Source organism: Heptranchias perlo, chromosome 28 (assembly GCF_035084215.1).
Source record: "Heptranchias perlo isolate sHepPer1 chromosome 28, sHepPer1.hap1, whole genome shotgun sequence".
NCBI lineage: Eukaryota > Metazoa > Chordata > Chondrichthyes > Hexanchiformes > Hexanchidae > Heptranchias > Heptranchias perlo.
In genome coordinates, this window is record NC_090352.1 from 41,544,604 (window position 1) to 41,557,597 (window position 12,994).

General features: G+C 50.0%; 1 protein-coding gene across 1 annotated transcript in view; it reads left to right on the plus strand.

The window, feature by feature from the left end:
- LOC137299218 (integrin alpha-E-like) overlaps window positions 1-11,223 on the plus strand; it is a 223,693-nt gene extending 212,470 nt beyond the window's left edge. The window contains exon 32 of the mRNA XM_067967881.1: window positions 9,908-11,223. Coding sequence (XP_067823982.1) covers window positions 9,908-9,970 — 63 coding nt within the window. The 3' untranslated portion in view covers window positions 9,971-11,223. The remainder of the gene's footprint in view (window positions 1-9,907) is intronic.
- The last annotated feature ends 1,771 nt before the right edge of the window (window positions 11,224-12,994 follow it).

Sequence of the window (12,994 nt, forward strand, 5' to 3'; positions counted from 1 at the left end):
TCCCCTCTCCCCCCGATCTTCCCCTCTACCCCGATCTTCCCATCTCCTTCCCTCTCCCCCACCCGATCTTCCCCTCTCCCCCACCCGATCTTCCCCTCTCCCCCCCCGATCTTCCCCTCTCCCCCCCCGATCTTCCCCTCTCCCCCCCCGATCTTCCCCTCTCCCCCCCCCGATCTACCCCTCTCCCCCCTATCTACCCCTCTCCCCCCGATCTACCCCTCACCCCCCGATCTTCCCCTCCCCCCCCCGATCTTCCCCTCTCCCCCCCCGATCTTCCCCTCTCCCCCCCCGATCTTCCCCTCTCCCCCCCCCGATCTTCCCCTCTCCCCCCCCCCCGATCTTCCCCTCTCCCCCCCCGATCTTCCCCTCTCCCCCCCCGATCTTCCCCTCTCCCCCCCGATCTTCCCCTCTCCCCCCGATCTTCCCCTCTCCCCCCGATCTTTCCCTCTACCCCGATCTTCCCCTATCCTCCCCGATCTTCCCATCTCCTTCCCTCTCCCCCACCCGATCTTCCCCTCTCCCCCCCCCGATCTTCCCCTCTCCCCCCCCCGATCTTCCCCTCTCCCCCCCCCGATCTTCCCCTCTCCCCCCCCCGATCTTCCCCTCTCCCCCCCCCGATCTTCCCCTCTCCCCTCCGATATTCCCCTCTCCTCCGATCGTCCCCCCTCCCCCGATCTCCCCCCTCCCCCGATCTTCCCCCTCCCCCGATCTTCCCCGATCTTCCCCCTCCCCCGATCTTCCCCCTCCCCCGATCTTCCCCTCTCTCCCCCCGATCTTCCCCTCTCTCCCCCCGATCGTTCCCTCTCCCCCCGATCTTCTCCTCTCCCCCCGATCTTTCCCTCTCCCCCGATCTTTCCCTCTCCCCCGATCTTTCCCTCCCTCCCGATCTTTCCCTCTCCCCCGATCTTTCCCTCTACCCCGATCTTCCCCTATCCTCCCCGATCTTCCCCTATCCTCCCCGATCTTCCCCTCCCCCGATCTTCCTCTCTCTCCCCCCGATCTTCCCCTCTCTCCCCCCGATCTTCCCCTCTTCCCCCCCCCCCGATCTTCCCCTCTCCCCCCCGATCTTCCCCTCTCCCCCCCGATCTTCCCCTCTCCCCCCCGATCTTCCCCTCTCTCCCCCCGATCTTCCCCTCTCTCCCCCCGATCTTCCCCTCCCCCCCCCGATCTTCCCCTCTCCCCCCCCCGATCTTCCCCTCTCCCCCCCCCGATCTTCCCCTCTCCCCCTCCCGATCTTCCCCTCTCCCCCCGATCTTCCCCTCTCCCCCCGATCTTCCCCTCTCCCCCCGATCTTCCCCTCTCCCCCCGATCTTCCCATCACCTTCCCTCTCCCCCCCGATCTTCCCCTCTCCCACCCGATCTTCCCCTCTCTTCCCCTCCGATCTTCCCCTCTCCCCCACCCGATCTTCCCCTCTCCCCCCCCGATCTTCCCCTCTCCCCCCCCGATCTTCCCCTCTCCCCCCCCGATCTTCCCCTCTCCCCCCGATCTTCCCCTCTCCCCCCCCCGATCTTCCCCTCTCCCCCCCCGATCTTCCCCTCTCCCCCCCGATCTTCCCCTCTCCCCCCGATCTTCCCCTCTCCCCCCGATCTTCAGCTCTCCCCCCGAGCTTCCCCTCTCCCCCCCCGATCTTCCCCTCTCCCCCCCGATCTTCCCCTCTCCCCCCCGATCTTCCCCTCTCCCCCCCGATCTTCCCCTCTCCCCCCCCCGATCTTCCCCTCTCCACCCCGATCTTCCCCTCTTCCCCCCCAGATCTTCCCCTCTCCCCCCCGATCTTCCCCTCTACCCCCCCCAATCTTCCCCTCTCCCCTCCGATCTTCCCCTCTCCCCCGATCTTCCCCTCTCCCCCGATCTTCCCCCTCCCCCGATCTTCCCCTCTCCCCCCCCCGATCTTCCCCTCTCCCCACCCCCCCCGATCTTCCCCTCTCCCCCCGATCTTCCCCTCTCCCCCCGATCTTCCCCTATCCTCCCCGATCTTCCCATCACCTTCCCTCTCCCCCCCGATCTTCCTCTCTCTCCCCCCGATCTTCCTCTCTCTCCCCCCGATCTTCCCCTCTCTCCCCCCGATCTTCCCCTCTCTCCCCCCGATCTTCCCCTCTCTCCCCCCGATCTTCCCCTCTCTCCCCCCGATCTTCCCCTCTCCCCCCCGATCTTCCCCTCTACCCCGATCTTCCCATCTCCTTCCCTCTCCCCCATCCGATCTTCCCCTCTCCCCCCCCGATCTTCCCCTCTCCCCCCCGATCTTCCCCTCTCCCCCCCCGATCTTCCCCTCCCCCCCCCGATCTTCCCCTCTCCCCCCCCGATCTTCCCCTCTCCCCCCCCCCGATCTTCCCCTCTCCCCCCCCCCGATCTTCCCCTCTCCCCCCGATCTTCCCCTCTCCCCCCGATCTTCCCCTCTCCCCCCGATCTTCCCCTCTCCCCCCGATCTTCCCCTCTCCCCCCGATCTTCCCCTCTCCCCCCGATCTTTCCCTCTACCCCAATCTTCCCCTATCCTCCCCGATCTTCCCATCTCCTTTCCTCTCCCCACCCGATCTTCCCCTCTCCCCCCCCGATCTTCCCCTCTCCCCCCCTGATCTTCCCCTCTCCCCCCCTGATCTTCCCCTCTCCCCCCCTGATCTTCCCCTCTCCCCCCCTGATCTTCCCCTCTCCCCCCCCGATCTTCCCCTCCCCCCCCGATCTTCCCCTCCCCCCCCGATCTTTCCCTCCCCCCCGATCTTTCCCCCCCCCCCCCGATCTTCCCCTCTCCCCCCCGATCTTCCCCTCTCCCCCCGATCTTCCCCTCTCCCCCCCGATCTTCCCCCTCCCCCCCGATCTTCCCCCTCCCCCTCGATCTTCCCCTCTCCCCCCCGATCTTCCCCTCTCCCCCCCTATCGTTCCCTCTCCCCTCCGATCTTCCCCTCTCCCCCCCGATCGTTCCCTCTCCCCTCCGATCTTCCCCTCTCCCCTCCGATCTTCCCCTCTCCCCCCGATCGTTCCCTCTCTCCCCCCGATCTTCCCCTCTCCCCCCCCGATCTTCCCCTCTCCCCCCCCGATCTTCCCCTCTCCCCCCCCCCCCCGATCTTCCCCTCTCCCCCCCCCCCCCGATCTTCCCCTCTCGCCCCCCGATCTTCCCCTCTCGCCCCCGATCTTCCCCTCTCGCCCCCCGATCTTCCCCTCTCGCCCCCCGATCTTCCCCTCTCGCCCCCCCCGAACTTCCCCTCTCCCCGCCCCCCCCCCGATCTTCAGAGCCCTCCACTATCTGTTCCAGAATCAGATGACGTGTCTCTCTCTCTCTTTATCTCCCCCCCCCCCCCACCCCCAACCCCCGACATTGCAGTTCCTGTTGGCAGCCAGCCTGTCAATCATGCTGGCTGCCAGAAGCGAAATCCGGAAACAACTTTAATCACCATCAATTACATCGTGATCGTGCCGGAGGAGGTAAATTTTGTTTTATTTGGGTTTGCCACGCGCATCTTCACCCCCGCATCACCCCCCCCCCCCACCACTGCCATCCCGCCACCATTTTTGAATTGAGCCCAAGGAGAGGGGACGAGTTCTGTTCCACTCCAAACGTCTTATTATCAACCACAAAGCAAGGGAGTGCGTGGCTAGAATGGACTTTGACCACGAGTGATTAATTAATATAATAAGAGATAGTGATTGGAAATTGCATTTGGAAACTAAGGATGTCCTGCATGAGATATAAGTGATCCAATATAGAATACAACATGACATTAAGCACTCATGGTAGGAGTCGTTACTAGGATGATCACCATCTGGCACTGGAGTTTTGAATATTGCCTTGCACCCTATCGTTTGCATTGTGGTCTTACAGATCCTGTTATTGATCATCATGTTAACCCTTTGCTGCTGGGTGAAGAAGAAAATAATGGCGTTGAACCAACTGTCATTTGAACAGCGGCTGCAACCCATACTGTATACGGAGTCCTCCACACTATGAGAGTCCTACGCAGTCCTCCTCGCTATACGAGCATCCTACGCAGTCCACCTCACTATGTGCAGGAAGCAAAGGGTAATGGTTGACGGGTGTTTTTGCGACTGGAAGGCTGTTTCTAATGGGGTTCCACAAGGCTCAGTACCAGGTCCCTTGCTTTTTGTGGTATATATTTATGATTTGGATTTGAATGTGGGGGGCTTGATCAAGAAGTTTGCAGATGATACAAAAATTGGCCGTGTGGTTGATATTGAGGAAGAAAGCTGTAGACTGCAGGAAGATATCAATGGACTGGTCAGGTGGGCAGAAAAGTGGGAAATGAAATTCAATCCAGAGAAGAGTGAGGTAATGCATTTGGGGAGAGCAAACAAGGCAAGGGAGTATACAATAAATGGGAGGATACTGAGAGGTGTGGAGGAACAAAGGGATCTTGGAGTGCATATCCACAGATCCCTGAAGGTAGCTGGACCGATAGATAAGGTGGTCAAGAAGGCATAAGGGATACTTTCCTTTATTAGTCGAGGTATAGACCAAAAGAGCAGGGAGGTTATGCTAGATCTGTATAAAACATTGGTTAGGCCACAGCTTGAATACTGCATATAGTTCTGTCACCACATTACAGGAAAGATGTGATTGCATTAGAGAGGGCATAGAGGAAATTTAAGAGGATGTTGTCAGGGCTAGAGAATTTTAGCTATGAGGAAAGATTGGATAGGCTGGGGTTGTTTTCTTTGGAACAAAGGATGCTGAGGGGAGATTTAATTGAGGTATATAAAATTATGACGGGACTAAATTGGGTGGATAGGGAGGACTTATTTCCCTTAGCAGAGGGGTCAGTGACCAGGGGGCATAGATTTAAAGTAATTGGTAGAAGGATTAGAGGGGAGCTGAGGAGAAATTTTTTCACCATAGGGTGGTGGGGGTCTGGAACTCACTGCCTGAAAGGGTGGTAGAGGCAGAAACCCTCAACTCATTTAAAAAGTACTTGGATGAGCACCTGAAGTGCCGTAACCTGAAGGCTGCGGACCAAGTGCTAGAAAGTGGGATTAAGCTGGATAGCTATTTTTTGGCCACGCGGACGTGATGCGCCAAATGGCCTCCTTCTATGCCGTAACTTTCTATGATTCTATGATATGACAATCCAACGCAGTCTTCCTCACTATATGAGAATCCTCGCAGTCCACCTCACTATACAAGAATCCTACACAGTCCACCTCACTATATGAGAATCCTCGCAGTCCACCTCACTATACAAGAATCCTACACAGTCCACCTCACTATACAAGAATCCTGCACAGTCCACCTCACTATACAAGAATCCTACATAGTCCTACTCGCTATACAAGAATCCTACACAGTCCTACTCGCTATATGAGAATCCTACACAGTCCACCTCACCAGACGAGAACCCTACACAGTCCACCTCACTATATGAGAATGCATAAGAAGAAATAAAAATGGTGGATATGTTGGACATGTTGGAGAGTTGAGAGTTAATAATTAAACTGAACTATAGTAAGTAAAACTGGTCAATGGAACCAGCTGGTTGTCTGGAAACACAAGAAAAGGGGTTGAGTTCTGTTCCGCTCCAGATATTCTGCTTCTTATCAGCTGCAAAGCAAGGGAGTGTGTGGCTAGAACATACATCAACCATGGGTGATTAATTAATGTATAACTATAGTACTTACTAATTAGCCATCATACAGGATGCCTTGGAATAAACACGGTGTCCTTGATAAAGTCCAGAGAAAGCTAATCATAAGTCAGGAGGTAACTAATCATAAAGGGAGTTGGAAGTCCTAAGATCTGTCTATCTATGAAATATAACGTATGTTACTTTTGTAGTTAGCAACTAGGGTATATAAGAAGTTCCAGGGATAAGGTTAGGTAGCTGGAGAGAGAGGAACCCAATGTTACCCTTGTACTGTATAAATTGATCACCTATGCTGTATGAATAAGGTCATAGAATCATAGAAACTTAGGGCACAGAAGGAGGCCATTCAGCCCATCGTGTCTGTGCCGGCCGAAAATGAGCTATCCAGCCTAATCCCACTTCCCAGCACTTGGTCCGTAGCCATGTAGGTTTCGGCACTTCAAGTGCACATCCAAGTACTTTTTAAATGCAATGAGGGTTTCTGCCTCTACCACCCTCTCAGGCAGTGAGTTCCAGATCCCCACCACCCGCTGTGGGGGGGTGGGGGGATGTCTTTCCTCAACTCCCCTCTAATCCTTCTAATCACTTTAAATCTATGTCCCCTGGTTATTGACCTCTCTGCTAAGGGAAATAGGTCCTTCCTATCCACTCTATGTAGGCCCCTCATAATTTTATACACCTTGATGAAACCTCCCCTCAGCCTCCTCTGTTCCAAAGAAAACAACCCCAGCCTATCCAATCTTTCCTCATAGCTAAAATTCTCCAATCCTGGCAACATCCTGGTAAACCTCCTCTGTACCCCCTCTAGTGCAATCACATCTTTCCTGTCATGTGGTGACCAAAACTGTACGCAGTGCTCAAGCTGTGGCCCAACTAGTGTTTTATACAGTTCTAGTATAACCTCCCTGCTCTTATATTCTATGCCTCGGCTAATAAAGGAAATTATCCCGTATGCCTTCTTAATGCCTTATCTATCTGTCCTGCTACCTTCAGGGATCCATGGACATGCACTCCAAGATCCCTCTGTTAGTCTACAGTTCTCAGTATCCTAAAATTTATTATCATTGAGGTACATGGATTTTAACAAGGCTTTTGACAAAGCCCCACGTGGCAGACTGGTCAAAAAAGTAAAAGCCCATGGGATCCAAGGGAGAGTGGCAAGTTGGATCCAAAATTGGCTCAGTGGCAGGAAGCAAAGGGTAATGGTCGACGGGTGTTTTTGTGACTGGAAGGCTATTTCCAGTGGGGTTCTGCAGGGCTCAGTACTAGGTCCCTTGCTTTTTGTGATATAATTAATGATTTGGACTTAAGTGTAGGGTCATGATTAAGAAGTTTGCAGATGATACAAAAATTGGCCGTGTGGTTGATAGTGAGGAGGAAAGCTGTAGACTGCAGGAAGATATCAATGAATTGGTCAGGTGGGCAGAAAAGTGGCAAATGAAATTCAATCTGGAGAAGTGTGGGGTAATGCATTTGGGAAGGACCAACAAGGCAAGGGAATACACAATAAATGGGAGAATACTGAAAGATGTAGAGGAAGTGAGGGACCTTGGAATGCATGTCCACAGATCCCTGAATGTAGCAGGACAGTTAAATAAGGTGGTTAAGAAGGCTTATGGGACATTTTCCTTTATTAGCCGAGGCATAAAATATAAGAGCAGAGGTTATGCTAGAACTGTATGAAACACTGGTTAGGCCACAGTTTGAATACTGTGTACAGTTCTGGTCACCACATTACAGGAAGGATGTAATTTCACTTGATATAAGTCCAAATCATTAATATATATCACAAAAAGCAAGGGACCTAGTATTGAGCACTGCCAAACCCCACTGGAAATAGCCGTCCAGTCACAAAAACACCCGTCGACCATTACCCTTTGCTTCCTGCCACTGAGCCAATTTTGGATCCAACTTGCCACTCTCCCTTGGATCCCATGGGCTTGTACTATTTTGACCAGTCCTGGTACAGAGGAGATTTACGAGGATGTTGCTAGGTCTGGAGACTTTTAGCTATGAGGAAAGATTGGATAGGCTGGGGTTGTTCTCTTTAGAACAGAGGAGGCTGAGGGGTGATTTAATTGAGGTGTATAAAATTATGAGGGGCCTAGATAGAGTGGATAGGAAGGACCTATTTCCCTAAGTAGAGAGGTCAATAACCAGGGGGCATAGATTTAAAGTAATTGATAAAAGGATTGGAGGGGAGCTGAGGAAATGTTTTTCACCCAGAGGGTGGTAGGGGTCTGGAACTCACTGCCTGAAAGGGTGGGAGAGGCAGAAGCCCGCAACTCATTTAAAAAGTACCTGGATGTGCACCTAAAGTGCCATGAGCTACAAGGCTATGGACCAAGTGCTGGAAAGTGAGATTAGAGTGGGTGGCTTATTTTCGGTCGGCACGGACGCAATGGGCCGAATGGCCTCCGTAAATTTTCTATGATTCTATGAACTACTGCATACAAAGGAGAGGGGAATAGACAGATCAGCTAGAACTACTGCACACAGAGGGAAGGGGAATAGACAGATCAGATAGAACTACTGCACACAGAGGGGAAGTTGATAGACTATCAGATGGAACTACTGAACATGGAAGGTGGTGAGTACTTGGAGCGGCCAGTTCGAGAAGGTGATCTGCGGCAAGTTTACAGAAACTGTTGTGCAAATCCAGCAAGTTCTTTAAAATAACGGGAAGGCTAAGGGCAAGATGTCGTTTTTGTGAAGCAAACGGTGGAGCGGCATAAATTGACCAGCAAGTTCTGGAGATTTGCAACTCACGGCATATCTCTTAATCCCCTGAACTTGCTGGCCAATTTGTGCAATAATAACAGCGTGCTTCGTTAACATGCCATTATTTTTCCAGCAACATTTGGCCCATTGTGAGGAGCACACTGTTTTCCATATGTACACGGCCTATTTAAAAATATGGTATTGGAAAACCAGACCATCACTATCTGATTTTAATTTTATCAAAATTCCTGACTGTCCTGAAAGAGGATTGTCCAGTTGAACATGGGACATGTGTCAGCCTTAGTTAAGCATGACATTCTTTCCCATTATTTATTTGTTAGTGTTCTTTCCCACCAAGTGTTGATTTGGTTTAAATTCCTGTTTCTTTTACCATAAGATAAATTTTAAAGTTTTCAAAGGAGCAGTAACATGTAGGCCTGTATTGTGACGTACCATTACATGTACATGTCACATTTATTCCGTAGGGTAGATTTTAAGGATTTGCACTCCTACCGGGCAATTTTTAAAAATTCATTAATGGGATGTGAGCATCGCTGGCAAAGCCAGCATTTATCGCCCATCCCTAATTGCCCCTTGAGAAGGTGGTGTGAGCCACCTTCTTGAACTGTTGCAGTCCGTGTGGTGAAGATATTCTCACAGTGCAGTTCCAGGATTTTGACCCAGCGACGATGAAGGAACAGTGATATATTTCCAAGTCAGGATGGTGTGTGACTTGGAGGGGAACGTGCAGGTGGTGGTGTTCCCATGCGCCTGCTGCCCTTGTCCTTCTAGGTGGTGGAAGTCATGGGTTTGGGAGGTGCTGTCGAAGAAGCCATGGCGAGTTGCTGCAGTGCATCTTGTAGATGGTACACACTGCAGCCACAGTGCGCCAGTGATGGAGGGAGTGAATGTTTAAGGTGGTAGATGGGGTGCCAATCAAGCAGGCTGCTTTGTTCTGGATGGTGTCGAGCTTCTTGAGTGTTGTTGGAGCTGCACCCATCCAGACAAGTGGAGAGTATTCCATTATACTTCTGACTTGTGCCTTGTAAATGGTGGGAAGGCTTTGGGGAGTCAGGAGGTGAGTCACTCGCTACAGAATACCTAGCCTCTGACCTGCTCTTGTAGCCACAGTATTTATGTGGCTGGTCCAGTTAAGTTTCTGGTCAATGGTCACCCCCAGAATGGTGATGGTGGGGATTTGGTGATGGTAATACTGTTGAATATCAAGGGGAGGTAGTTAGACTCTCTCTTGATGGAGATAGTCATTGCCTGACACTTGTCTGGCACGAATGTTATTTATCAGCCCAAGCCTGCATATATATCAAATTAAAATTCATGGATTGAAAATCCTGCGGGGGCTGACTGATCTCATTGCCCAAAGTTCTGATAGGTGCTCCCCATGGTTAACACTCCATGCCAGGAGTGCAAATTCATACAATCTATCCTCAAATGTAAACCCATGGAGGTGATGTACTGACCACCGATGGCACTTACCCAGTTCTGAACTAGCTCTGCCCTAACCTCCAAATTGCTGTCTTTCAGTCATGTTCATATAGTCTAATTTCTTGCATTCATTTCTCCCCCCCCCTTACTTCACAGTGTGGCTTTTTCAAACGGAATTACAAGGATATGATTGAATCCGAACAAGATACTGAACAGTGAACAATGAAACCAAGGAAATAACTTGCTGTAGATAGTGATTCATTCACAAAAAGGATTTATTCGGTAGATTATGTGATTTATGCTATATTTGATTAAACTTTCCAGCAGCAGCTTAACACACACATGAACAGAATAAAGATGCTTCAAATGTGGTTACATTTATAAAACTATCTTTAGTTTTTTAGCCTATCTGGGATTTTGTGAAGGGTGTGAATCACATGCTGGGTAAAATACAATGAATATTCTGTTCGCACTAAATTCTTAAGACATTTGGATCTGAAATGAAGAAGGAAATTTAATCCTCAGTATTGACAAAATGCCGAGGCATTCGTGCTGCAGCATACTGTCCAGCAGGTGAGTTCTCAATAGTTCGATGTTTGAGCAGTTTACAGCAGCCTGACTCGAATCGATTTGTTTCAACATTCTTGAAATGTTGTGCTTTAGTGTAAGATGTAACTTCAAGTTTATAGTCTTTATTCAAATTCACAATAAATTGAAAGTACATTATTAATTGTAATGGAATCAGAAATAAAATGAGTTCTATAGCAAATAGAAGGCAAGTGTGCGTGACTCCGGTTAGTGCGTTAGGCAGGGCAGCAGGCTTGGTTATAACACTGCACAGTTGAAATCAGATAAATTCAGAAATAATTCCAAAAAAAAACATACTCTCAGAGCAGAGCATAATCTACAGGAACATGTGAGTTTGTACATTACAATTCTACTCTTGGATCTAGCTGCTATCCAGCACTCTGCTTATCCATGGCTGGCAGTATTGGTACAAAGCTGGCTGTAGCTATCCAAAGGAGTTGTAGTACCAGTGCAGGCTGGCAGTGCTGATCCAGAGCTATCCGTGCAGGTGCACAGCTGGCACCATTAGTGCAGTAGTGCGAGACAGCACTATTAGTGCAATATTGCAAGCTGGCAGCATATAGTTAAACTGCCTGCTCACATCACATTGGCAAGGAAGAGGGAGAGCATTGAAGCATGTGCAGAGTGCAGTTTAGCAGCCTCCTGTACAGCTACTGAATTTTCTGATAGTGAAGCCAAGGACAATGACTGAACCAAGACCACCATTAATTAGGCAGGAGACAAAACCAAACTAACTGCTTCAAAAATGCTTTGTACGTGCCCAGCCACACCATCAATCCTCAGGTACCTCCGACAAGCATTGAGCAATCAAAATGTACAACAACTGCATAAAATATGGTCACCCTTGGTAAAACTAATGAAAAAATAAAGTTAAACAGAGCTGATGAGACAGTCATTTTTTTCAATTCATAAGAAATTGAAAGATTACCTCCAGCATCTAGCAAATAAATAAAAGGGAGGCCTTTTTAGGAATAGTATCAATTATTGTATCTTGGCTGACATTGATTTATCAGAAGTGCAGTGTGAGAACAGCAGGTGAATGGGTATCATAAAATTAAATCCTGCAATTATACTCCTAGATCAGGGACTGCTATGCTTCTGAAATATGAGGACACTTTGTTGTATATCTTTTTCTTCTTACTAAGTTTGTTGTAACTTTTAGAATTTAATTTTAATACTTTATAGAAATGAGACTCAAGTTGGTACAGGATTTACGTCATGTTAATAAAATGGACAGATCTGGAGTTGGTCTTAGAAGCAGTATCAGTGGCCCCGATATTTACAGAGGGGGGAAAATCCCTGGCACACGGAATATTGACAGGACCTCATTATCATTTTTTTCTTCCCTTTCCCTCCCGTTGGGGACGGTCCCCAGCAATCGGGGAGAACGGAGCTTGGTGTGGGGTGAGCAGGCAGGGGTGGGGTCAGAGCCCGTCAATTGGGAGGGAGGGAGCGATTGCGGGTTGGAAAGGAGGGTCAGCTGATCGAGGGGCAGGCCGGAGTTTGGGGGTCGTGGGGGGAGGGTTGGCCAATCGCAGCAGCAAGGAGAGGCTGTGATCAGCAGAAGGGAGGCTGAAGGTTTGCTTGAACCCCTAACCCTGCTCCCCCCTGGCCCACCAGGAGTGCTCTAAAAAGCACTAACCTGTTGCAGCGGGCAGCTTCTGTCTCCATTTGGCTGCCAGGTTTCCTGAGCCCTGGGAAACCCAGCCGGCCACTGTTAAATTTAAATCAGGCTCATAGTTGCACTGTGGAACCTGATTTAAATATGATAATGAAGTGTCATGCCTCGCCAAGACAGATCATGCGCTCCTCACAACCCAGCACTGTAAAAATGGCGGCAGGCATGTATATGGCAGTTGGGGACGCATTCCCTGATATTTTTCATTTTAAACCCCCCCCCCCCCCCGACCCTCTCCTGTCCTGTCCGTCGTCGGGGGTGGGGGGGGGGGTTAATATCGACCCCAATGACTTTGTTTATATTGAAATTCCAAACTTTTGTCATTATGATGGAGCATTAAGAACATGGGAAAGTAAGGACCAAGAAACAGCCAGTCAGAATCCCTCACACAACATTGGAGCTAACTAGATTGGCTGTGGGGCCTCGGTGTTTTGATTGGCAGTATTTTAGCACTGGTGGTAACCCAGTTAAAATAAAGTAACTCATTCAAAAACTTAGGACCACATGTTTAACGTGCATATAAAATTACTTCATTACTTTAGAAATAGCCTTCTACTCCTTAATTCAATAAAGCCTCAGTACCTGCACCATTTTACCAGTCTATTTATGTCCAACTAAATGGTTGGATTCTCCATTCCTTGTGTTGCACCTTTTGTGTTGTGGAAGGAATATACTTATAAATAGCTGAAATGTCTCGATGTAAAGGGAATCTATGCCGGCCCTACTTAATTGATACACCAAGGGTATGAAATGGTTAAACTTATAATATCAGATTCTGAGAAATTTAACCCGAGGAACTATCTTCAGTTGAGAACTCCCTGGGTTCGGGTGAAAGTTCCCTTTGATGATCCAGCTACTAGTAGCGTTGGGGTCTCCCTTTCTGCCACAGTCCAGAAAGTCACTCTATGCGTCATGCTTCCTTTGATTTCAGTTGGTTTCACAAATACCTGCAAGCTTGACTCCCCTCTCATGTCCCA